Source organism: Larus michahellis, chromosome 22 (assembly GCF_964199755.1).
Source record: "Larus michahellis chromosome 22, bLarMic1.1, whole genome shotgun sequence".
Taxonomy (NCBI): domain Eukaryota; kingdom Metazoa; phylum Chordata; class Aves; order Charadriiformes; family Laridae; genus Larus; species Larus michahellis.
Window position 1 is genome coordinate 5636731 of NC_133917.1, and position 20489 is coordinate 5657219.

The 20489-nt window shown below is 73.7% G+C and overlaps 5 protein-coding genes across 11 annotated transcripts; 4 read left to right on the forward strand and 1 right to left on the reverse strand.

Annotated features, from left to right (window-relative positions):
- Nucleotides 1-84: 84 nt before the first annotated feature.
- On the reverse strand, nt 85-3446 carry RBMS2 (RNA binding motif single stranded interacting protein 2). The gene is given in 10 exon segments (XM_074564954.1): nt 85-210; nt 317-363; nt 478-539; nt 542-586; nt 668-747; nt 1387-1544; nt 1644-1735; nt 1857-1915; nt 2041-2186; nt 3274-3446. Coding segments are annotated over 10 exon segments (867 nt in total). The 5' UTR covers nt 3340-3446; the 3' UTR covers nt 85-98.
- Nucleotides 3447-4770: 1324 nt separating this feature from the next.
- On the forward strand, nt 4771-8271 carry LOC141733895 (uncharacterized). Its single transcript, XM_074564949.1, has 5 exons — nt 4771-5498; nt 6348-6668; nt 6739-6891; nt 6966-7046; nt 7507-8271. Exons 1-5 carry the CDS (start codon nt 5391-5393, stop codon nt 7714-7716), a joined length of 873 nt encoding a protein of 290 aa, XP_074421050.1. The 5' UTR covers nt 4771-5390; the 3' UTR covers nt 7717-8271.
- Nucleotides 8272-8728: 457 nt separating this feature from the next.
- MIP (major intrinsic protein of lens fiber) lies at nt 8729-11337 on the forward strand. 2 transcript variants are annotated; one of them, XM_074565216.1, is made up of 4 exons: nt 8729-9204; nt 10167-10331; nt 10454-10534; nt 10912-11337. In XM_074565216.1, the coding sequence occupies exons 1-4, from the start codon at nt 8845-8847 to the stop codon at nt 11137-11139; spliced, it is 834 nt and encodes a 277-aa protein (XP_074421317.1). In that variant the 5' UTR covers nt 8729-8844; the 3' UTR covers nt 11140-11337. The 2 variants fall into 2 exon arrangements, with proteins under 2 accessions (XP_074421317.1, XP_074421316.1); XM_074565215.1 differs by having other exon boundaries at nt 10454-11127.
- A 281-nt stretch (nt 11338-11618) lies between these two features.
- Nucleotides 11619-18857, forward strand: TIMELESS (timeless circadian regulator). Of its 6 annotated transcripts, none has more exons than XM_074565190.1 (30): nt 11773-11868; nt 12249-12380; nt 12457-12610; nt 12694-12808; nt 12907-12969; nt 13082-13183; nt 13283-13438; nt 13531-13664; nt 13760-13847; nt 13951-14127; nt 14220-14437; nt 14540-14643; nt 14751-14920; nt 15024-15149; nt 15241-15392; nt 15474-15571; nt 15648-15765; nt 15866-16067; nt 16168-16319; nt 16390-16475; nt 16582-16705; nt 16796-16878; nt 16958-17100; nt 17195-17363; nt 17442-17510; nt 17583-17701; nt 17780-17924; nt 18001-18040; nt 18152-18243; nt 18459-18857. In XM_074565190.1, exons 2-30 carry the CDS (start codon nt 12284-12286, stop codon nt 18569-18571), a joined length of 3609 nt encoding a protein of 1202 aa, XP_074421291.1. In that variant the 5' UTR covers nt 11773-11868; nt 12249-12283; the 3' UTR covers nt 18572-18857. The 6 variants fall into 6 exon arrangements, with proteins under 6 accessions (XP_074421288.1, XP_074421291.1, XP_074421292.1 ...); XM_074565191.1 differs by having other exon boundaries at nt 18004-18040; XM_074565187.1 differs by lacking the exon at nt 11773-11868 and adding an exon at nt 11619-11641 and having other exon boundaries at nt 18152-18857.
- Nucleotides 18858-18891: 34 nt separating this feature from the next.
- Nucleotides 18892-20122, forward strand: APOF (apolipoprotein F). The gene is made up of 2 exons (XM_074565228.1): nt 18892-19042; nt 19127-20122. Exon 2 carries the CDS (start codon nt 19147-19149, stop codon nt 20095-20097), a length of 951 nt encoding a protein of 316 aa, XP_074421329.1. The 5' UTR covers nt 18892-19042; nt 19127-19146; the 3' UTR covers nt 20098-20122.
- The last annotated feature ends 367 nt before the right edge of the window (nt 20123-20489 follow it).

Consider the following 20489-nt stretch of genomic DNA (forward strand, 5'->3'; position numbering starts at 1 on the left):
GGGTGGGGGCTCCCCCGAGCTCCCCGCCCCCCCCCCCCCCCAACCATGGGACACCCCCCCACCCCCCCCCCCCAACAAGGACACCCCCCCCCCTTCTGTCACCCCCCGCCCCATACCTGGTAGGAGGAGACGGGGGAGGGCAGGTATGGGGCCAGGGCGGTGGGGGCCACCATCCGGCTGGGGGCCAGGCCATAGGGCGCAGGGTAGAACCTGTGGGGCGGGATGGGGGGGGTGTTGGGGTCGGGGGGGGGGCACATCCGGCAGCCCCCACCCTGCCGGGGTCTGTTGGGGGGGGGCGGGGGGCGTGGAGCACCCACCGTTCTGCAGCGCCGTCGCGGGGTCGTAGGCCAAGGTCACAGTGCCCTGGGGGGGGGGAATGGGGACAAAAGGGGTCAGCACTGTCCCCTCCCCCCCCCCCCCCCGCCCTAAACCAACCCCCCCCAAACCCAAACACCCCCCCCCCCCCCACTTTCTCACCGCGTCGCCATCCCGGGCCCAAGTTCTCCCGTTGGGCACGAACTTGCCCTGGCTCTGCCGCTCTTCTGCCCCCCGTCCGCAAACTTGCAGAGCAACGGGTCCGGGGGGGCTGCGGGGAGGGGGGGGGGTGTCAGTGCCATCAGATGGCTCCCCCCCCCCCAGGACCCACCCCCGCCCCGCGCCGGCCCACCTGGCACCCCCGGGGGCATCTTGATGTACTTCCGTTGAAGTGGGTGATGACAGGCCTCGCACTTCTCCGTGGACTCCATCCTGGGGGAGCGGGGCTGGGGCGGGGGGGGCCGCACACGGGGATCCCCCCCCTCCGGCCCCACACAACTCCCCCGGCCCCCCCCCCCCCCCCAGGCCTCTGCACCCCCAGCCCCACGCACCCCCCCAGCCCCACGTACCCTCCAGCCACACGCACACCCCCCCAGCCCCCTGCACCCCCAGCCCCACGCAGCGCCCCCCCCCCCCGAGCTCTGCGCAGCCAAGAACCGTCCCCCCCGGCCTCCTGGGCACCCCTCAGCCCCCCAGCCCCATGTACCTCCCCCAGCTCCCTGCACCCCCCCAGCCCCACGCACACCCCCACCAGGCCCCTGCACCCCCTAGTTCCATGTACCCCCCACTTCATGCCCCCCCCAGCCCCCTGCACCCCCAGCCCCACGCACACCCCCCAGCCCCACGTACCCTCCAGCCACACGCACACACCCCCCAGCCCCCAGCACCCCCAGCCCCACGCAGCCCCCCCCCTCGAGCTCTGCGCAGCCCCAAGACCTGCGCCCCCCGGGATTCCTGGGCACCCCCTCAGCCCCCTGCAACGCCCCCCAGCCCCACGTAAACCCCAGCCCCTGGCCCCCCCCCAGATCCGCAGCAGCTCCCCCCGCCCCCCCCCCGTCCCCGTCCCCGTACCGTGCGAAGCCGACGCCGCGGCTGGCGCCGTGGGGGTCCCGCAGGATGCGGGTGGAGACCACCTGCCCGAAGGGCTTCAGCAGCGCCTCCAGCTCCTGCTCGTCCACCCCCGGCGGCAGGTTGGAGATGTAGAGGTTGGTGGGGTCCTGCTCCTGCTGCTGTTGGGGGGGTCAGGGTGGTGGGGGGGGGGGGCCGCACGGGCCCCACGGCACCCGGCATGGGAGGAGGGGGGGGGTCCCGAGGGGCTCGTGCCGTACCTTGGCCATCTGCGCCTGCACCCCGCTGGCCTTGAGCGCCGTCACGGCCTTCTGGGCCGCCGTGGGGCTGTCGAAGTCCACGAAGCCGTAGCCTGCGCGGGGGGTGGGGGTGTGGGGGGGGGAACGACGACAACGACCACATACAGCAGTGAGAGGGGCCCCAGAGCCCCCCCCCAGCCCCCGCCCCACGGTGTGTCCCCCCCCCCCTACAACCTTTGCACTTGTTGGTCGTTTTGTCCAGGATGGCTTTGGTGGAGACGATCTTGCCGTAGCTGGGGGGGGGGGAAAATGGAGGGAGAGGGGGGGTGTCAGTGCCCGGCAGGGCCCCCCAGCGCCCCCCACTGGGGGGTCCCGGCCCCCTGGCTTGGGCGGGGGGGGTGGTCCCGGCCCTACTCACGGCTGGCAGAGCTTGACGAGGTCCTGGTCGGTGGTGCCGGGGTGCAGCCCCGGATGTAGAGTTGGTCTTGCTGAGCTGGTCCGCGGCCCCCCGGCGGGACTGGGGCTGGGGGGGCCCAGGGGCTGCGCCGGGGGCACATAGGGCTGCTGGAGGGTGGGGGGGGGGGGGGGGTGCGGGGGGGGGGGGGGCACAGAGGGTCAGCACCCACCACGCTCTGCTGCAGCCCCCCCCCGGAGGCAGCGAGGGCGGCTGAACCCCCCCACACACACCCCGCGGTGGGGCCAAGGGATGGATCCTGCCCCCCCCCGGGACACCCCCCCTCCCCCCCGCCGGCTGCGGGGCTCCCCTGGTCCAACACCCCCCCCCCCCCCCGCCCCCCAGCGGCTGATGCCAACGTGAAAAAATGAATCACCCGCAGCCACCCCCGCCCCCCCCACCCCCACCCCGGGGTCCCTGGACCCATCCCCCGGCCCCTCGTGTCCCCCCCCCGTCCCCAGGGTGGCTCCACGTCCCCGTGTCCCCCCCCCCCGCCACCCCCCGAGGCCCAGGCTCTGCTGCAGCTCGGGGCGTCCGTCCCCATGTCCCGGATTGGGGGGACGGGGGTGACACCCTTCCTATCTCTGTGTGTGTGTGTGTCCCCCCCCACTCCCCAGGGTCAGGGCCGGGGGGGGGGGCACCCGCCTGCGTGGTGTCCCCTAGCCGGGACCCCCAGGGACCCCTGGGGACCCCCGTCACAGGCAAGCCCGGGGGGGGGGGGGGGGGGGTCTGTGTGTCACACGCGTGTGCGCTGCCCCCCCCCCCCCCCACGCGTGTGCAAGCGTGGTGTGTGGCGGGGGCCGACGTTTGGGGGGGGGACACACACACAGAGCCCCCCCCTCCCTCATGGCTGCCCCCTCCCCCCCCAAAGGTCTGCCCTTGGGGGGGGGGGGGGACGACGGACACACACACGACACAGCGCAGCCCCCCCCCCACCCCCCCCAGGGAGGGAAACTGAGGCACGGGCGGGGGTGTCCCCTTGAGGCCCTGAGTGTCCCCAGACACCCCCCCCCCCGGATCCCGCTGTGTGTCCCCCCGGGTTCTCTGGGCCGCGGCGGTCGGTTCCCCCCTCTCCGCGTCCCCCACCCCCCACCCCCGGGGCCGCCCGGGGCCGCGGGTCCCGCGGCCCCGGGCGGCCCCGGGGGAGGGGGGGGGGGGACACACGGGGTGTGCGTGTCCCCCCCGCCGCTTCGCTACCTTCTTGCCGCTCTTGTTGTAGGCAAAGGCGGGGAGGCCGGAGCGCGGCGGCACCGAGAGCAGCATTTTCCCGAGCGGGAGGGGCCGGGAACCGGGCGGGCCCGCGTCTGACGTCACGCCCGGGGAGCCCGCCGGGAATCGGGGCCTGGCACCGACCGTCCAGGCCCGGGTCCTAACGCCGGGGACGGGGACAACGATACCCCCCCCTCCCACCCCCACCCCAGCATCAACACCACCCGTGGGGCCTGGTCGCCGGTGCTGTGCCCCCCCCCCCCCCCCGCCCCGGTACCGGCGGGACGTTGCGCCCCCCCCTCCCAAGGCGAGGAAAGCGTCGCCGCGTCTAGGCCCGGGGACACGACACACCGGGGGAAGCTCCCGGCACCGGCCCGTCCGCCATCCCGGGACCCTCATCCCGCCACACGGGGCGGGGGGCGGGCGGGGGGGTCGCTCAGCCCCGAGGGCCCGGGACAAGCGGTGGCGCCGGGGGGGGGGGGGGGGGTTGCACTTCACAGGGACGCCCCCGCCCCGGGGGTTTCACTGCCCTCCCGGGGACGGGCTGCTCCGCCGCGGCCGCAGCCTCAGCTCAGCTCCCCCCGCCTCCACCGTAGGGCCGGTGGAGGTCGGTGCGCGGCGGCCGGTAACGCGCGGCGGCCCCTTTAAGCGCGGCTCCTTTAAGGTGGCGAAGCCCCGCCGCCCCGCCGCCATTACCCCCCCCGGGCCCCGCCCCGCGCCGTCCGCACCATGGGCGCGGCCATTTTGAAGCCGCTGGTCACGTGCCTTCCCCCCACCACCACCACCCCGCCTCCCCGCGTCCAGGCGGGGCCGCATCTTGGCACCTGCGTCCCCCGCCGCGTGACTCCGGCCGGCCCCGCCCCCGCGGCTGAGGGCGGGCAGGGGGCCGCCATCTTGGCGCTTCGCCTCCGTTTCCCCTTCTCCCCCGCCCCTCTCCCCTCTCCCCCGCGGTGGTGGCGGCGGGGGGGGGAGTTAAGGGGGGCGGCACGGAGGGGGCGGGAAAGGGGGACCTTGGGGGGCGCCTGCGTCTGCTGAGGGGCCTGTGGGGCAGGGTGGGGGGTCCCGGGGCACCGTGGGGGTCTGTGGGGCGGAACGGGGGATCCTGGGGAGGGGTGTGTGTGTGTCTGTGGGTCAGGATGGGGGATCCTGGGGGCGTCTGTGGGGCAGGATGGGAGCACCTGGGGGGGGGGGGGGTGTCTGTGAGGCAGGATGGGGGATCCTGGGGGGGGGGGGCGGGGTCCGTGGGGCAGGATGGAGGCACCTGGGGGGTCTGTGGGGCAGGGTGGGGGACCCTGGGGGGCAGGGGCAGACCTGGGCCCCCCCCCCCGGAGGGTCGCTGGGGGGTGTTCGTCACCCTGGGGCGCTCTTGTCAGGGGCAGAACGGAGAGGGTCCGGCTGTGCCCAGCCTGCCCAGAGCTCGGCTGGGAGGCCGGGGTGGTGTGGGGGGCGACGGGGAGCAATGGGGCTGGGGGAGCCTCCCCCCCCCCCCCCCCCTCGCCTTACACACCCCCACCCCCACACAGACCCCCCCCTCAGGGACCCCGCGTCCCCCGCTGGGTGTCCGTGCGTCCGCCCGCGTGTCCGTGCCCCTTTGTGGCAGCCCCGGGCGCGGATTGTTCTGGCTCTTTGCAGGGCGTCAGCAGGGCCGGGGCCCCGCGTGCCCCGGTGCTGAGCCAGGCCCTTCGCCCCGGCCCCCGCTGACTCACCCCACGTGCGGGGCCGGGCTGCTGAGCTGGCAGGGACGGTCGCCCGGCTCCCTACGGGCAGAAGGGCACCCCAACCCTCTCCTGCTCCCACCCCCCCCGGGGACCCCCATCCCTGCTGTGTGAGCGGGGCTGGCACCTTCCCCCCCCCCCCGCCCACGCCTCCGCTCCCCCCAGCCTTTCATCCCGGCCTTTCATCTCACACCTGGGGATGGAGCGCTGGTCGTCTTGGCAACACCCCAAAGCGTCCCAGCTGGTTGCCATGGCACCCAGGGATGCTCTGAGCCCAATCCCGGGACCCCCGCGACCCCCCCCACCCCACCCTGGTGCCCTGCCCCATCCTTAGCCCCCTCCTCCACCCCGGGGGCGCCTTCCCTCCCCACACCTGGGGGGCTGGTGGTGATGGGGGGGGGGGGTGGGTGGCATGGCTGGGGAGGCGGGGTGTGCCCCCTCCCTGGGCATCCTCTGCGCTTGCCTTGTCCCAGCAGCTGCGCCATGGCCATCGGGGAGGTAAGGCCCTGCGAGCTACGCTGCCCCAACCCCTTCCCCCTGGGCCCCCGGCTCACCCCCAGAGCCATGGCCTTGGGGTCCCGGGGTCCCTCCCTGCCAGGGGGGTGGGTGTGCAGCCCCCGACTCATGGGGATCCCCCCCCAGCCTGTCATCTCAGCACCCAGCCCCAGCCCCTAGCCCTGGTGTAGGGGTCCCTGTGTGCCCCCCCGCACCCCCCAGCCCTGCTGTGGCTCCTGTAACCCCCTGTGTCCATGGCACCCATCTCTGTTGCCACGGTGCCCCCATTGCCATGGTGCCCCCATTGTCATGGTGACCTTGTTGCCAAGGTGCCTCATTGCCAAGACACCCCCATCACCGATGGTACCAGGTCACCGGGGCAATCCCGTTGCCATGGCACGCCATCACTGAGGTCCCCCATCGCCATGGTACCCAATCACCGGGGCATCCCGTTGCCATGGCACCCCATCACTGCGGTACCCCATCGCCATGGTATCCAATCACCGGGGCATCCCGTTGCCGTGGCACCCCATCACTGCGGTACCCCATCGCCGTGGTATCCAATCACTGGGGCATCCCGTTGCCGTGGCACCCCATCACTGAGGTCCCCCATCGCCGTGGTATCCAATCACCGGGGCATCCCGTTGCCATGGCACCCCGTCACTGCGGTACACCATCGTCATGGTACCAAATCACCGGGGCATCCCGTTGCCGTGGCACACCGTCAGTGAGGTCCCCTGTTGCCACAACACCCCATCACCAAGGCGCTCTGTCCCCACGTCACCCCATCCCCATGGCACCGGGTTTCCACGCCGCCCGCCGGGGTGACGCCCGGCCACCCTGTGCCCCCAGGAGCTGCGGAGCGGGTCCTTCTGGCAGGGGGTGCTGGCGGAGGCAGCGGCGACCTTCATCTTCGTGGGGGTGGTGCTGGGCGCCTCGGCGGCCCCGGGGCCCCTGGCGCCGGCGCTGGCCGGGGGGCTGGTGGCCGGGGGGCTGGCCTGCACCCTCGGGGCCCCCCAGGCCAACCCAGCGCTCACCCTGGCCCTGCTCTGCACCCGCAAGCTGGGCGTCCTGCGTGGGGCCACCGGGCTCCTGGCCCAGTGTGCCGGGGCCGTGCTGGCCTCCGCTGCTGCCCGCCTGGCGCTGCCGGATGACACCGGCCTCGTCACCAGGGTGAGTGTCCCCAGCCCCGTCCCCGTCCCCGTGGCGGCGGCGGGGCGCTGAGGCCGGGCTGTGGTGGCAGGTGACCGCGGCGGGGACAGCGGGGCAGGCCCTGGCCTGGGAGACCTTTGCCACCTTCCAGCTGGCGCTGGCCGCCTTCGCCGACGCCGACCGGGCGGCACCCCTGGGTGGGCTGGCCCTGGGCAGCGCCGTGGCTGCCGGCGCCCTGGCTGCGGTGAGGACCCCCCCCACCCCCCAGGGCTGCCGACCCCCCCAAACCTGGCCATCCCTGACCCCCCTCTCCCGCAGGGGCCGTTCTCGGGAGGCAGCATGAACCCGGCGCGATCACTGGGGCCGGCCATCGTCACCGGCATCTGGGACGACCATTGGGTGAGTCAGTGGCACCCCTGGGTCCCCCTCAGAGTGCGGGGATGGGTGCCCCAGCTGCAGCGGGGACCCCCACAGTCCTGTCCCGTCGTCCCCCCCCGGGACCGGGGTGTCTGGCTCTTCCCTTCGTTTGGATGGGTCCCCCCAGTCCCCCTGGACAGGTCACCCTTGGCTGCATCCCCAATTTGGGTCCTCCTGGTCCCTCCGTCACAGGAACGGGACCCTTCCCCAGTCCCCATCCTTGGGACGGGCCCCTCCTGTTCCCCCCATCCCAAACCTGTGTTCCCCCCCCCCGGCGGCTCCTCATGCCCAGAGCGGGTTCCTCCAGTGGGTCCCCATCACTGGTGCGGGGTCCTCGGTCCCCCCAACCCTGGGGCAGTGCCAAGCAGCCCCTGTCTCTGTGTCCCCGGGGACATGTTTCCCCCCCCCGCCGGGAGCACCCCTGATGCCGCGTCCCCCCCAGGTGTACTGGCTGGGGCCAGTGCTGGGTGCGCTGCTGGCCGGGCTCTGCTATGAGTTCATCTTGGCCCCCGGAGCCTCCCGGGAGAAGCTGGGCGCCTGCCTCGCCTGCCAGGACGTGGCGCTGGTGGAGACCACCAGCCCGTCCCCCTCCTCGCCCTCCGCCCGCGGCCCCCCGGCCCCCCCGCCCGAGCGGGGCCAGGGTACGGCCTGACCCCCCCCCGACCCCCTGCTCCGGGTCCCCGCCAGCCCCCAAGCCCAGCACCGTCTGTGGAGCACGGTGCCTCCCCAGGAGGATGGTGGGGCTGGGGGGGCGGGGGGGGGTCCGTGCACAGATGGCTCCAGTCCCTCCCTCCCCATGATCGCCCTCTCCCCCCCTCGGGAGGATTAAAGGTGGCTTTGGGTGGCAGCTGGGTGCAGAGTGTTGCTGGGGGGGGGTGTGTGCTGCAAGACCCCCATCCTGCGCCCTCGGGCATGGGAGCACTCTGATGCCGGGGTCCTCCCCCGTGCCCCCCACCCCGGAGCCATGCCCCCTCCCTGGCTGCCCCAGGCGGGTGCACCCTCCCAGCGGCCCCGTGGCGAGAAGGGGGGTGTGTGTTGGGGTGTGGGGGGCCGGGACCCCCCGTCCCGTGCCGGGGCGCTGAGCGCAGCAAAGCCCTTTGTCGCGGCCTCTGCAGCCCCGGCAGATTTCTGCGGGCGCCAATGGCCGTGCCCGGCCCTAATCCCCCCCCGGCCGGGGAATTAGCGCCCGCTAAGCCGGGCTGAATAACCCTCCCGCAGACAACAGGGCTGGGGGAGGGGGGGGAGCCCCCGCAGCCCCCAGCTGGGGCTGGCCTTGGGGGGGGGGCGGGGGGGCACCCAGGGCCCCCCCTCCGTGGGGCTGGGGGAGGCTGGATCCCAGCAGGGTCAGCCTAAAGTGTCCCCCAAAACGTGTGTGTGTGTGTGGGGGGGTGTCTCACCACTGCCCCCGGCCCCCCAAGCGTAGTGGTCCCCCAAACCCCACAGAGGGCACCTACGGTTCAGAAACACCCCCCCCCCGCTCCACGCAAGGCAGCCCCAGGGATGGGGGGGGGGTGTGTGCAGCTCTGGGGGGGGTGGGGTGGGGGGGTCCCAACTATGCTGGGGGTGCTGGGCTGCCCCACGGGGGGGTGTCCCTCGCCACGCGTCCCCCGTCCCCCCGTCCCGGGGCAGCGAAGTGGTTAACGATGCGGCACGGGGAGGCGGGGGGGTGACAGCAGTGGGATCCCACCCCCGGGGCCGGCCCGGGGGGGCCTTATAAAGGTGGGTGCGGGCGGCCCCCCGGGGAGGGGAGCGGGGCCGCGGAGGGCAGCGGGGCCAGGCCATGCGGGAGCTGCGCTCGTCCTCCTTCTGGAGGGCCGTCCTGGCCGAGTTCCTGGGCAGCCTCCTCTACGCCCTGCTGGGGCTGGGGGCTTCCCTGCGCTGGGCCCCGGGCCCCCCCAGCGTCTTGGGGTCCGCCCTGGCCTTCGGGCTGGCCCAGGCCACCCTGGTGCAGGTGCTGGGCCACGTCAGCGGGGGCCACGTCAACCCGGCCATCACCTTGGCCTTCCTGATGGCATCGCAGCTCTCCCTGGCCCGTGCCTTGGGCTACATGCTGGCCCAGCTGCTGGGCGCCCTGGCCGGGGCCGGCGTGCTCTATGGGGTGACGCCAGCCCCCGTCCGCGGCACCCTCGGCCTCAGCGCGGTGAGCGGGGCAGGGGGGTCGGGGGGGGGGAGAGGGGGAAGGGCTTGGGGTTGGGGTTGGGGTACGGTGGGGCTGGGAGGGGAGAGCGGGGCTCCAGGAGGTGTTTTGGGGTGCCATGGGGCTGTGATGGGGGATTGTGGGGTTCAGGGATGCTTGGGGGTCTGGGGCACTGAGGGGCTGGGGGGGCTAATGGGGGATTGGGGGGGCTAATGGGGGATTCGGGGGTTCAGGGATGCTTGGGGGTCTGCGGCACTGAGGGGCTGGGGGGGCTAATGGGGGATTTGGGGGTTCAGGGATGCTGGGGGTCTGGGGCACTGAGGGGCTGGGGGGGCTAATGGGGGATTGGGGGGGCTAATGGGGGATTTGGGGGTTCAGGGATGCTTGGGGGTCTGGAGCACTGAGGGGCTAGGGGGGCTAATGGGGGATTGGGGGGGGCTAATGGGGGATTCAGGGGTTTGGGGATGCTTGGGGATCTGGGGCACTGAGGGGCTGGGGGGGCTAATGGGGGATTGGGGGGGCTAATGGGGGATTTGGGGGTTCAGGGATGCTTGTGGGTCTGGGGCACTGAGGGGCTGGGGGGGCTAATGGGGGATTGGGGGGGCTAATGGGGGATTCGGGGGTTCAGGGATGCTTGGGGGTCTGGAGCACTGAGGGGTTGGGGGCTAATGGGGAATTTGGGGGGGCTAATGGGGGATTTGGGGGTTCAGGAGGTGCTTGGGGCTTTGGGGTGGCATGGGGCAGTAATGGGGGCTGGGTATTTGGGGTGAGCAGGGGTTTGGGGTACGGTGGGGCTGGGGATGCCTGGGGGGGGGTCACCAGGGGCCAAGGAGGTGACAGGGAGCACGGGTGGGGGGGTGCCAGCGGGGGCTGCGGGGTTTGGGGTGCCGGAGGCAATGGGGGACCAGCTCCGGGGGGGGTGCCGGCCGGGGGCAGGCGGGGTGCTGAGCCCCCTCCCCACGCAGCTGCACCCCGGCGTGGGCCTGGGCCAGGGCACGGTGGTGGAGCTGCTGCTGACGGCCCAGTTCGTCCTCTGCGTCCTGGCCAGCTTCGACGACCGCCACGACGGGCACCCGGCCTCGGCCGCGCTGCCCGTCGGCTTCTCCCTCGCCCTCGGCCACCTCTTCGGGGTAAGGGCGGCCGCGGGGACCCTCCCGGCGTCACCCCGGGGGTGGTGGTGGCGGGGGGGGGGGTGGTCCGGGGCTGCGGGGGGGGAGCCGGCCGGCATCCCACCGCCCCGTCCTCCCCCCAGATCCACTACACGGGCGCCGGCATGAACCCCGCACGCTCCTTCGCCCCCGCCGTCATCACCCGCAACTTCACCAACCACTGGGTAAGTTGGGGGGGGGGGGGGGGCGGGGGGACCCCCCCATCCCACCCCGGGCCCTCTCTGATCTTCCCCCAGCCGTGGTGTCCCCGCAGATGGAGGGGCAGCTGCCGGAGCCCCCCCGGTGACAGCAGCACCCCGGGGTGCTGGGGGCTTGTGAAGGACCCCCCCCCTCCCAGCCTTGCTGCCCCCCAGTATCTCGGGTCGGGGGGGGGGATGCGGCCGCCTCTCGCTTACGCTGCCCCCCCCGCACTGGGGGGTGGGCGCTGGACCCAGAAGGGACGGCGGGAGGGGGTTGAAGCCGGGGCCCCCCCGGAGCGGGGTGCCGGGGGGGGGGTTCCCGGTGCCGCGGGGGTGCCGGTGCCCACGCCGCCCCCCCGCAGGTGTACTGGGCGGGCCCGCTGCTGGGCGCGGCGCTGGGCGCGGTGCTCTACGAGTTCGCGCTGTGCCCGCGGCCGCGGAGCTTGGCCGAGCGCCTGGCGGCACTGAAGGGGGAGCCGCCCGCCGCCGCCGCCGTCACCGCCGCCGTCACCGCCGCCGTCACCGCCGCCGCCGCGCCGCCACCCGAGCCGCCGGCCGAGCCGCTGGAGCTGAAGACGCAGGGCCTGTAGGCCGCGCCCGGCCCCCCGCGCCCGCCCGCCGCTTTGCTGTGACGGGGCCGCCGCGCTGCGTGTGGTGCGTGTGTGTGCGGCGCGGCGGGCGGCGGCGGGGCCCCGCGACCGCGACCGGGACCGGGCCGGGGCCGCCTCGCCCCGCCGCGGCGGGAGTTCTGTGTTCGGTGAATTAAACCTGCTCTTTTATTTTGGTAACCGCTCGCGGCCGTGACCGGGACGGGTGGCGAAGGGGGGGGGGGGGGGGGGGCGACATCGGAGGAAACCGCGGGACACCGGGGGAACCGGGGCCGCGTCGCCCCGGCAACCGCGCGGGAGCTGCCGGGAGGCGCCGGCCGCGGCCGCCCGTTCCCGTTCCCGCGCCCGCGGGGGAGGCCCCGCCCCGGGGGGAGGGGCTGCGCCGCGCTTAAAAGGGCAACGCCGCGCCCGGGTCCTCCCTCCCCGCAGTGGGACCCGCGGGGGAGGCGGGGGGAGGGCGTTCTCCCCGCAGCGGAGGGGTGCGGTGAGCGAGGGGAGGGGGCTGCGGGGCATCGTACCGCCGGTCGGTGCCCGCGGGTGGGCGGCGGGGCTCCGGGGGGAGGGGTTGGTCACCTCGGACGGGAGTTGCCGCTTGAAGTCGGCGGGGGGGGGCGGGGCCTCTCGCCGCGGGAACTGGGGCGGTTGTGTAAGGCCGCCCCCGCGCCCGGTCCCGGGCGCTCGGCCGCGAGGGCGGCGGAGACGGTGCTGCCGGTGAGCGGGGACCGGGACCGGGGGGGTCCGGGTCCGGTGGGGTGGAGCTCCGGTATCGAGGGGGGCTGGTGCCCGGGGGGTGGCGGGGGCACCGGGACCGACCGACGCTCCGGTATCGGGGCGGGGGGGTGGGGGTTGGTGCCCGGGGAGCAGCGGGGGTGGCGGGGGCACCGCGACCGGCCGACGCTCCGGTATCGATGGCGCGGGGGGGGGGGGGGGGGGGGGCGGGGGGCGGATCGGTCCAGTGTCCCGGGAAGGGGAATCCCCCCCGGGACCGGCTGGTGCCCCGGGGCCGGTGGTGGCGGGGTCGGGGGGGAACGACGGCCCCGGAGCGGGGAGGCGGGGGACAGGCGGCGGAGGCGCTGACGGCCGTCTCGCAGAAGGTTCCCGGTCCCCAGCGCCCCCCCCGCGCTGCATGGACTGGTACATGATGAACTGCGAGCTGCTGGCCACCTGCAGCGCCCTGGGCTACCTGGAAGGCGACGTCTACCACCGGGAGCCCGACTGCCTGGGTAGGTGGGGGGCGACGGGGGGGTGGCGGGGAACGGGGGCGGCGGGGGGCTCAAGGCCACGGTCCCCCTCCCCCAGAGAGCGTCAAGGACCTGATCCGGTACCTGCGCCATGAGGATGAGACCCGGGACGTGCGGCAGCAGCTGGGGGCGGCCCAGATCCTGCAGAACGACCTCCTGCCCATCCTGGTCCAGTACCCGCAGGAGAAGGTGCTCTTCGACGCCGTCGTCAGGTACCGGGGGGGGCCAGGGGGGCTCAAGGAGGGTTTCCCCACGGAGCAGCGGTCTCACACGCCCCCTCTTTGCCCGCTCGCAGGCTGACGGTGAACCTGACGCAGCCGGCTCTGCTCTGCTTCGGCAAAGTGCCAGCAGATGCCACCTCCCGGCACCACTTTCTCCAGGTCCTGTCCTACCTCCAGGCCTACAAAGAGGTGAGTCCGCCCGGGGAGGGGCCCCTGGGCCGGGGGGGGGGGGGGGGTGATGGCGGGCTCTGCCCGTACCCCCCTCGCTCACGCAGGGGTTTCCGCAGGCTTTCGCCAGTGAGAAGGTTTTTGGGGTGCTCAGCGAGAAGCTCTACGACCTGCTGCAGCTGGTGAGTCCTGTGTCCCCGCGTGGCTCCCGGGGACAGCGGGGTCCGTCCCCGCCGAGCGGGGTCGGGGTCCCCGCGGGTGCTGCGGGGACCCCTCACGGCTCCGTGGCCGCAGGACTGGGAGCAGCGGCAGGAGGAGGACACGCTGCTGATCGAGAGGATCTTGCTGCTGGTGCGCAACGTGCTGCACATCCCCCCGGACCCCACGGAGGAGCAGGTACCGGGACAGGACCCTTCTCTGAGGCCATGGTGGCTCCCCGGGGACCCCGACACCCTGCTTGCTGAGCGCCCCCCACCTGTCATCCCCCCCCCCCAGGGTGTGGATGGCGACGCCAGCGTGCATGACCGGGTGCTGTGGGCGCTGCACATCAGCGGGATGGACGACCTGCTCAAATTCCTGGCCAGCGCCCAGGCGGAGCAGCAGTGGGCCCTGCACGTCCTGGAGATCATCTCCCTCATGTTCCGCGACCAGGTGAGGCAGGGCAGGGGGACGGTGGGTCAGGGGACGCCCCCCCCTTCCCCGGAACCCCCCCTTCCCCGCAGCACTGACGGTGCTGCCCGCAGAGCCCGGAGGAGCTGGCGGCGCTGGGGCAGGGGCAGGCGGCCGCCGAGCACGGGGAGGACACGCGGGAGCTGGAGACCCTGCGGCAGCGGGAGCTGGCGGAGCGGAGGGCGCGAGCGCTGCAGCGCCCATCCAGGTGAGGGAGGGGGGACGGGACGACAGACCCCCACGGCAGGGCTGGGACCCCTGTGGCGGGGCCGGCACCGCTCAGCCCCTGTCCCCCTGCCCCAGGCACTCCCGCTTCGGTGGCTCCTACGTCCTGCAGGGCCTGAAGGCCATCGGGGACCGGGATGTCGTCTTCCACAAGGGGCTGCACAACGTGAGTGGGGGGACGGGGACGTGGCGGGGCGGGGAAGGGGGGGGGGGGGCACAGGGGTGACCTGGGGACACGAGTCCGGCTGCTCCCTGCTTGTCCCCTGCAGCTGAAGAGCTACAGCCACGACCTGGGCAAGGAGACGCGGCGCGTGCCCCGGCAGCGCCAGGCGGCCCCCGAGGGTGAGCCCCCGCGTCGTTCCGCCCGCAACGTCCGGCTTTTCCTGCGCTGCTTCTGCCAGGATTTCCTGGAGGGCTGTTACAACCGCCTGATGCTGCTGGTCAAGGTGAGGGGCTGGGGGGGCAGTGACACCCTCCCTGGGCTGGGGGACGGACCCCTGCTGAGCCCCCCCCCCCCCACCTCCTTCATTGCTCCTAGGACCAGCTGGTGCGGGAGAAGGCTCAGCAGCACGACGAGACCTACTACCTGTGGGCCACCGCCTTCTTCATGGCCTTCAACCGCCGCCGGGGCTTCCGCCCCGAGCTGGTGTCGGAGACGGTGGGCGTCCGCGCCTTCCACTTCATCGAGCAGAACCTCACCACCTACTACGAGATGGCGCTGATGGACAAGAAGGAGGCGGTGACCTGGTCCCGCCGGTGGGCGCCTGGGACCCCCCCCTCAACCCCGGCCACTTGGGACCCTCCCCCGCTGGGGTGGGAGTGGGGGGGGTCCCTGCCCTGACGCTGCCTTGTCCCCAGGATGCACCTGGCCCTGAAGGCGTACCAGGAGCTGCTGCGGACGCTGCAGGAGATGGACCGGTCCCCGGAGCAGGCGGTGCGGGACAGCAGCCAGGTCATCAAGAGTGAGTCCATCTGTCCCTCCGCCCAACCCTGGAGGATGGGGGGGGGTGTCTGACTTCAGCATCCCCCCCCCCCCCCCGCCGCTGTCGGCTGACCCCCTCCTCCCCAGGCAACATCTTCTACCTGATGGAGTACCGGGAGCTCTTCCTCGCCCTCTTCCGCAAGTTCGACGAGACCAAGCAGCCGCGCAGCTTCTTGCGGGACCTGGTGGAGACGGCCCACCTCTTCCTCCGCATGCTGGAGCGCTTCTGCCGGGGCCGCGCCGGCCTCGTGGTGCAGGTGGGATGCGGCTCCCCCCCCGCCGGGGGTGGTGGGGGGTGGTGGGTCCTTGGGGGGAGGCCAGGTGGGGCCCTCCTGACACCCGCCGTCCTCGCCCCCCCAGAGCAAGCGCGTGCGGAGGAGGAAGAAGCCGCGGGCGGCCCCATCCCCGGCCCCGCAGCCGCCCAGCGCCGAGGAGCTGGAGATGCTGTGGGCAGGGTTGGCCCCGCAGCTCCAGGCCTGCCTGCAGGTAAGGCAACGGTGGGGGGGGTTCCGACCCTGTGGGGGGGGACACACCAGGGTGTCTTGGTGGGGCGCAGGGTGACGGTGTCCCGCCCCAGGGCGAGGTGGCCCTCCCTGAGGACGTGGTGCCCTTCGACGCCGCCTCGGAGACGCCGGTGGAGGAGCAGCGCGCGGAGGCTCTGCTGCGGATCCAGGGGTGCCTGCGGGACGCCCAGGTCCCCCAGGCCCTGCGGCTGCTCCGCTCCGCCAGGTACCGGCACCTCAGTTCCCATCCCGCAGCCGGGCTGGGACGTGGGGACGCGGTGCCAGCCTGTCCCCCCCCTCTCCCCAGGGACGTCTGGCCCGAAGGGGACGTGTTCGGACCCCCCGATGCGGGGCCGCCCGAGGAGACCCGGCTGCTGCGGGAGATTCTCTTCGCCCCCCTGCCCTGTGAGTCCCCGGCGGCACCGGCAGCGGCGGGATCTGGGCCGGGGTGTGCCGGACCCTCACCACCATCCCGCCGCAGGGCACGCACCCCCCGAGGCCGAGGAACCGGAGGAAGAAGAAGAGGAGGATGAGGAAGAAGAAGAAGAAACCGTGCAGGTGTCAGAGAAGGAGTTCAACTTCCTCGACTACCTGAAACGGTGAGAGGCGGGGAGACGGGGGGGGTCTGGGGTGGCGGCTGCTCACCGGGGTGGCCACTGTTTGCCGGGACGGCCGCGCTCACCGGGGCTGCCGGGGCAGGTTCGCCTGCGCCCCCGTGGTCCGGGCGCTCGTGCTGCTGCTGCGGGGTTACGCCCGCAACACCCCCCGCACCAACCACTGCGCCGCCCGCCTGCTGCACCGCCTGGCCCGCGACCTGCGCATGGAGGCCCTGCTGTTCCAGCTCTCCCTCTTCTCCCTCTTCCACCGCCTCCTCAGCGACCCCGCTGCCGGCGCACACCAGGTCAGAGGGGTCCCGGCTACCCCCGCCCCCGGGAAGGGTCCGTCTCCCCCCCTCTCCCCGCTGCATCCCCCAGCCCCGTTCTCCCTCCCTCCGCCCGCAGGAGCTGGTGGCGTTGGCCAAGTTCATCCTGGGCAAGTTCTTTGCGCTGGCGGCCACTAACAAGAAGGCCTTCGTGGAGCTGCTCTTCTGGAAGAGCCCGGCGGCCGTCCGCGAGATGACCGAGGGCTACGGCTCCCTGCAGGAGGGAGAGGGGTGAGTGGGGCCCGAGAGGGGGCTGCCACCCTCCCCTCGCCTCCCCTCACCTCCCCTCCCCTCTGCCCAGGGCCAGCAGGAGACGGGGCCCCCCCTGGACCCCCCAGGAGGAGCAGGAGCTGCGGGAGCTGTACTGGAAGTACAAGGAGGTGGAAGGTACCGGGGCTCCCCGGGATGGGACGGGGCGGGGGGGCGGCGGCAGCGGGACCCCCCGGGGGGGCGGCGGGGGCTCCCTCCCTGCAGCCTCCTGCTCCTCCTGCAGGCGAGGATGTCATCGCCGCCATCCTGGCCCGTCTCCCGGGGCCCAGGCGGACGCGGAGGCAGGTGGTGAAGCAGCTGGTGCGGCTGGGGCTGGCCAGCAGCGCCAAGGACTTCCCGCGGGAAAGGTGGGTCAGAACCCCCCGTGGGACCCCCCCCCCGGCTCCTCCTGTTCCAGGGCAGGGACCCATGGCCGTGTCCCACCCCCCCCTCCCCAGGAAGGGCACCTGCATCGTGCTGTGGACGCAGGAGCAGGAGGAGGAGCTGACGCGGCTCTACGAGGAGTTCCAGGGCTCGGAGGGTGAGCGGGGGGCGACGCGGGCTCTAGGGGGGGAAAAAAAAACAGCCCCCCCTGCCTCCTGACGCCCCCTTCCCCGCAGACGTCCTGGGGAACATCATGAAGCACCTGACGGCGCGGCGGTCGCGGGCTCGTGTGGTGGAGAAGCTGCTGGGGCTGGGGCTGGTGGCGGAGCGCAAGGAGCTGTACAAGAAGCGCCGGAGGAAGGGCCACGGCCCTGGGCCGGTACCGGGGAAGGGCCGGGGGGGAGGGTGGTCCTGGGCTGTGCCCAGCGGGTGCTGCCCCATCACGGGCACCCACGCACCCCTGGTCCCCACAGGGTGCGGCAGGCGCCGCGGCGGTGCCGGCCCGGGACAGCTCAGCAGAGGATGGGGACAGCGAGGAGGAGGATGAGGAGGATGACGAAGCGGAGGAAGGCCCCATGGAGGAGCACTGGGTGTCCGAGGAAGGGGCCGGGCAGGGCCTGGGGCATCGTCTGCATCAGGAAGGTGGGCGAGGGGCTCCGAACCCCCCGGCCAGGTTTGGCTCCGGGGCCGTGTCCCCTCTCACCCTGCCCTTGTCCCCAGGTATGGCCGGGCCCCTGCGCTGGCTGGAGAACTGTCTGCGGAGGGCAGCTGGGGACCGTGAGGAGGACGGTGAGTGGTCCCGGGGGCCAGGGGCCGGGGTGGGGGGCCGGCTCCTCCGGGCTGACAGCGCTCTCCTCCCAGGCGTGTCCTACCCGGTACCGCTGGTGCCGCTCTCGGAGGAGAACGAGGATGCCATGGAGGACCGGCGCTTCAAGGCCCTGCTGCGGCAGCTGGGGCTCCGTCCGCCCGCCAGCGAGCAGGTGAGGTCCCCATCCCTGTCCCCGTCTCCGTCCCCTGGGTCCCGGCACGGCCCTGCAGCGTCTCCCCTCTCCGCCCAGGAATCCTTCTGGCGCATCCCGGCTGCCCTCACCCCGCAGCAGCTCCGCCGTGCCGCCGCATCCATCGCCCACCACGGCCCCGATCTGCCGCCGCCCCCCCAGGGGCTGCTGGAGCCGCCCCAGTGCCCCCAGGCCCCCGATGCAGGTGAGGTGTGCGGGAGCTGGGCTGGGGTCCCCCGGCCGGGGGGCTGGCCCTGAGCCCCTCTTCTTGTGCCCCTCAGCAGAGCCGTCACCGGCGGGGCCGGCATCGGACTCGGAGAGGTGAGAACAGGTTCCCACCCCCGGGGGGGTCCCCTCCCTGACTCTGGGGGGGGTCTCTGGACCCCTGGATGTGGGTCTGAGCGGTGCCAACCCCTGTCCCCACTGCTGCAGCGAGGAGCCTGTCCCCGTCCCCAGCCCGGTGCAGCCGGGAACCAAGAGGCGACGGGCGCTCCACAGCGAGGACGACGACGACGGGAGCTCAGGTGGGTGCCACCCCCTCCCCTCTCTCCCGGGGGGCTGCGGGGTGTCACCGGGAGCTGGGCACGGGGCGCCGCTGGGTCACGCTCGACCTGTCCCCGGCCCCTTTGCCACCTCCCTGGAGCTGGGCAGATGGCGGGGGGACAGGGGTGTACCCCCACTCCCCGCATCCCGCCCCGGGGGGGCTCAGCATCCTCCCTGCTCCCTCCCCCCCCCCCAGGCACAGATCCGGCCCCCGCAGCCCCCCACTCACAGGGGGACGAGGACGAGGAGCCCCAGCCCCGGGGGAGGCGGAAGCGCATCCGCTGCCTGGAGGAGGAGGAGGATGACTGAGGGGGCTCCCCTTGCGTCCTGCATCCCCTCCCCCCTGCATCCTGGGCTGTTTTCTGGGGTTTCTGCAGGTTTTAAAGCCGTTTTTAAGGGTGCTGCGGAAGCGTGGGGCGGCTCCGCCCTGTCCGCTTCCCTGGTGGCTGTCCTGGTGTCTCCATGTCCCTGTTTTCCCCCTAAAACTTCCTGTTTTCCCTCAGCTGTTGATGTTTGGTGTTTTTTTTTTTTTTTTTCCCCTAACACCTTTAAAATCTGGAAATAGACCAAATAAATAAACACGGCTCTCGCCTTTGCCTGGTGTGTGGGTCTGGCGTGGGACGGGTCCCTGGGGGGTGCCCTGTCCCCCTCCCCGCGCCGGGGGACGGAGCCAGGCCCCGCGTGTCGCAACAGCTCCTGATAAGGGTGGCTATAAAGGGACGGCGGGGGCGGCGGGGGCAGCGGCTGGACGGGGCAGGGGCCATCGGTGCCGGCGAGCGGGTGAGCCGGGGCGCTGGGGGTCGGCGGGGGGCTGCGGCCGCGGGGGGTGCTGACAGGGCTCTGCCCCTTCTCCTGCCTCCCCAGGCCCTGCTGGAGCTGCCGCCATGCCCCAGGCTCTGCTCTTCCTCCTCTTCCTCTTCCTCCTCGGCCTGGGCACCAGCTCTGCCGCGCCGGCTGCCCACCGCGGGGCCGCGGCGCGGGCGCTGCTGGCGGAGCCGGCGGAGCAGATCCCGCCGCGGGCGCTGCCGGGGGCCGGGGTCTTGTGCCAGGACCTGCGTCCTGACGCCCTGCCCGGCTTCGCCCGGCTCCCGCCGCTGCCCCGTGCCCTGGCCCGTGCCGCCATGGCCCTGGCGCTGAGCGGGGCCGCCTGCGGGCCCCAGGCCGAGGAGGAGGTGCAGGGGCTGTCCCGGGAGCTGGGTCCCGCCACGGCCGCCGCGCTGCTGCGGGGGCTGGCGCGGCTGCGGGACACCCCGGCCCCCCAGGCCCTGCCGCTGCTCCTCAGCCTGGTGCGGCCGGGGGGCTCTGCCCCGCCATGGCCCTGCGCGGCCGCATCCCCCCAGCTCCGGCACCCTGCGGCCGGCACCCACCCCCCCTTAGCCGGGCTGCCGGCCACGGGACGCTCGGCCGAGAGGGTCCGGGGGGCCAGAGCCCACGCCTGGCTGCCTGCGTGCCGCCACGTCCCCCGGCAGCGGTCCCGGCGCCGGCGGGAGGATGAGGATGCCTGCAACCCGCCGGGGGAACGCGAGGCCCACGGGGTGATGGAGTGGGTGCCGGGCGTCAGCACCTTCTACAACCTGGGCACCAGCCTCTACTACGCCTTCCAGGGCTGCGAGGCCCTGGCTTCCAGCCGGGCCCTGGAGGTGGCCGAGGACTTGGGCTACGCCGGCTTGTCCGCTCTCACCGCCGGCGCCGGCGGCCCCGTGGCCCTGGGGCTGCAGCTGGGGCTGCAGCCGGGGCTCAAGGCCGGGGTGCGGGCGCTCATCGGCTACTTCACCTCGGAGGGGGAGCCCCCGCCGGCCCCCACCGCCCACAGCGGCCCCGTCCTCATCGTCTGAATAAAGGCCCCGCGCGGCGGCTGCTTCCGTGTGTCCCCGTCCCTGTCTGGGGAGGCCGGCGCCAATCGATGCGGGGCCACCCTGTCCCGGGGCACGGGGACCTTGGCCCCACGGGGAGGCTTTGCCTGAGCCACGTGGTGGCCCAGCCCTGGTCGCCGTCCCTGTCCTTGTCCCGCCCTGCCTGGCTCTGGCTCCCGTAGCCCTGTCCCCGTAGCCCATCCCTACAGCCCCTAGCCCTGTCCCCACAGCCTGTCCCCATCCCAGGTGGCTGCAAAGCTTGTCCCCACAGGCTGTCCCTGTCCCCATGGCTCTGCCCCCTGTCCCCATGGCCTGTCCCTGAACCCATGGCTCTGTCCCCCTGCCCCACAGACTGTCCCCATGGCTCTTGTCCC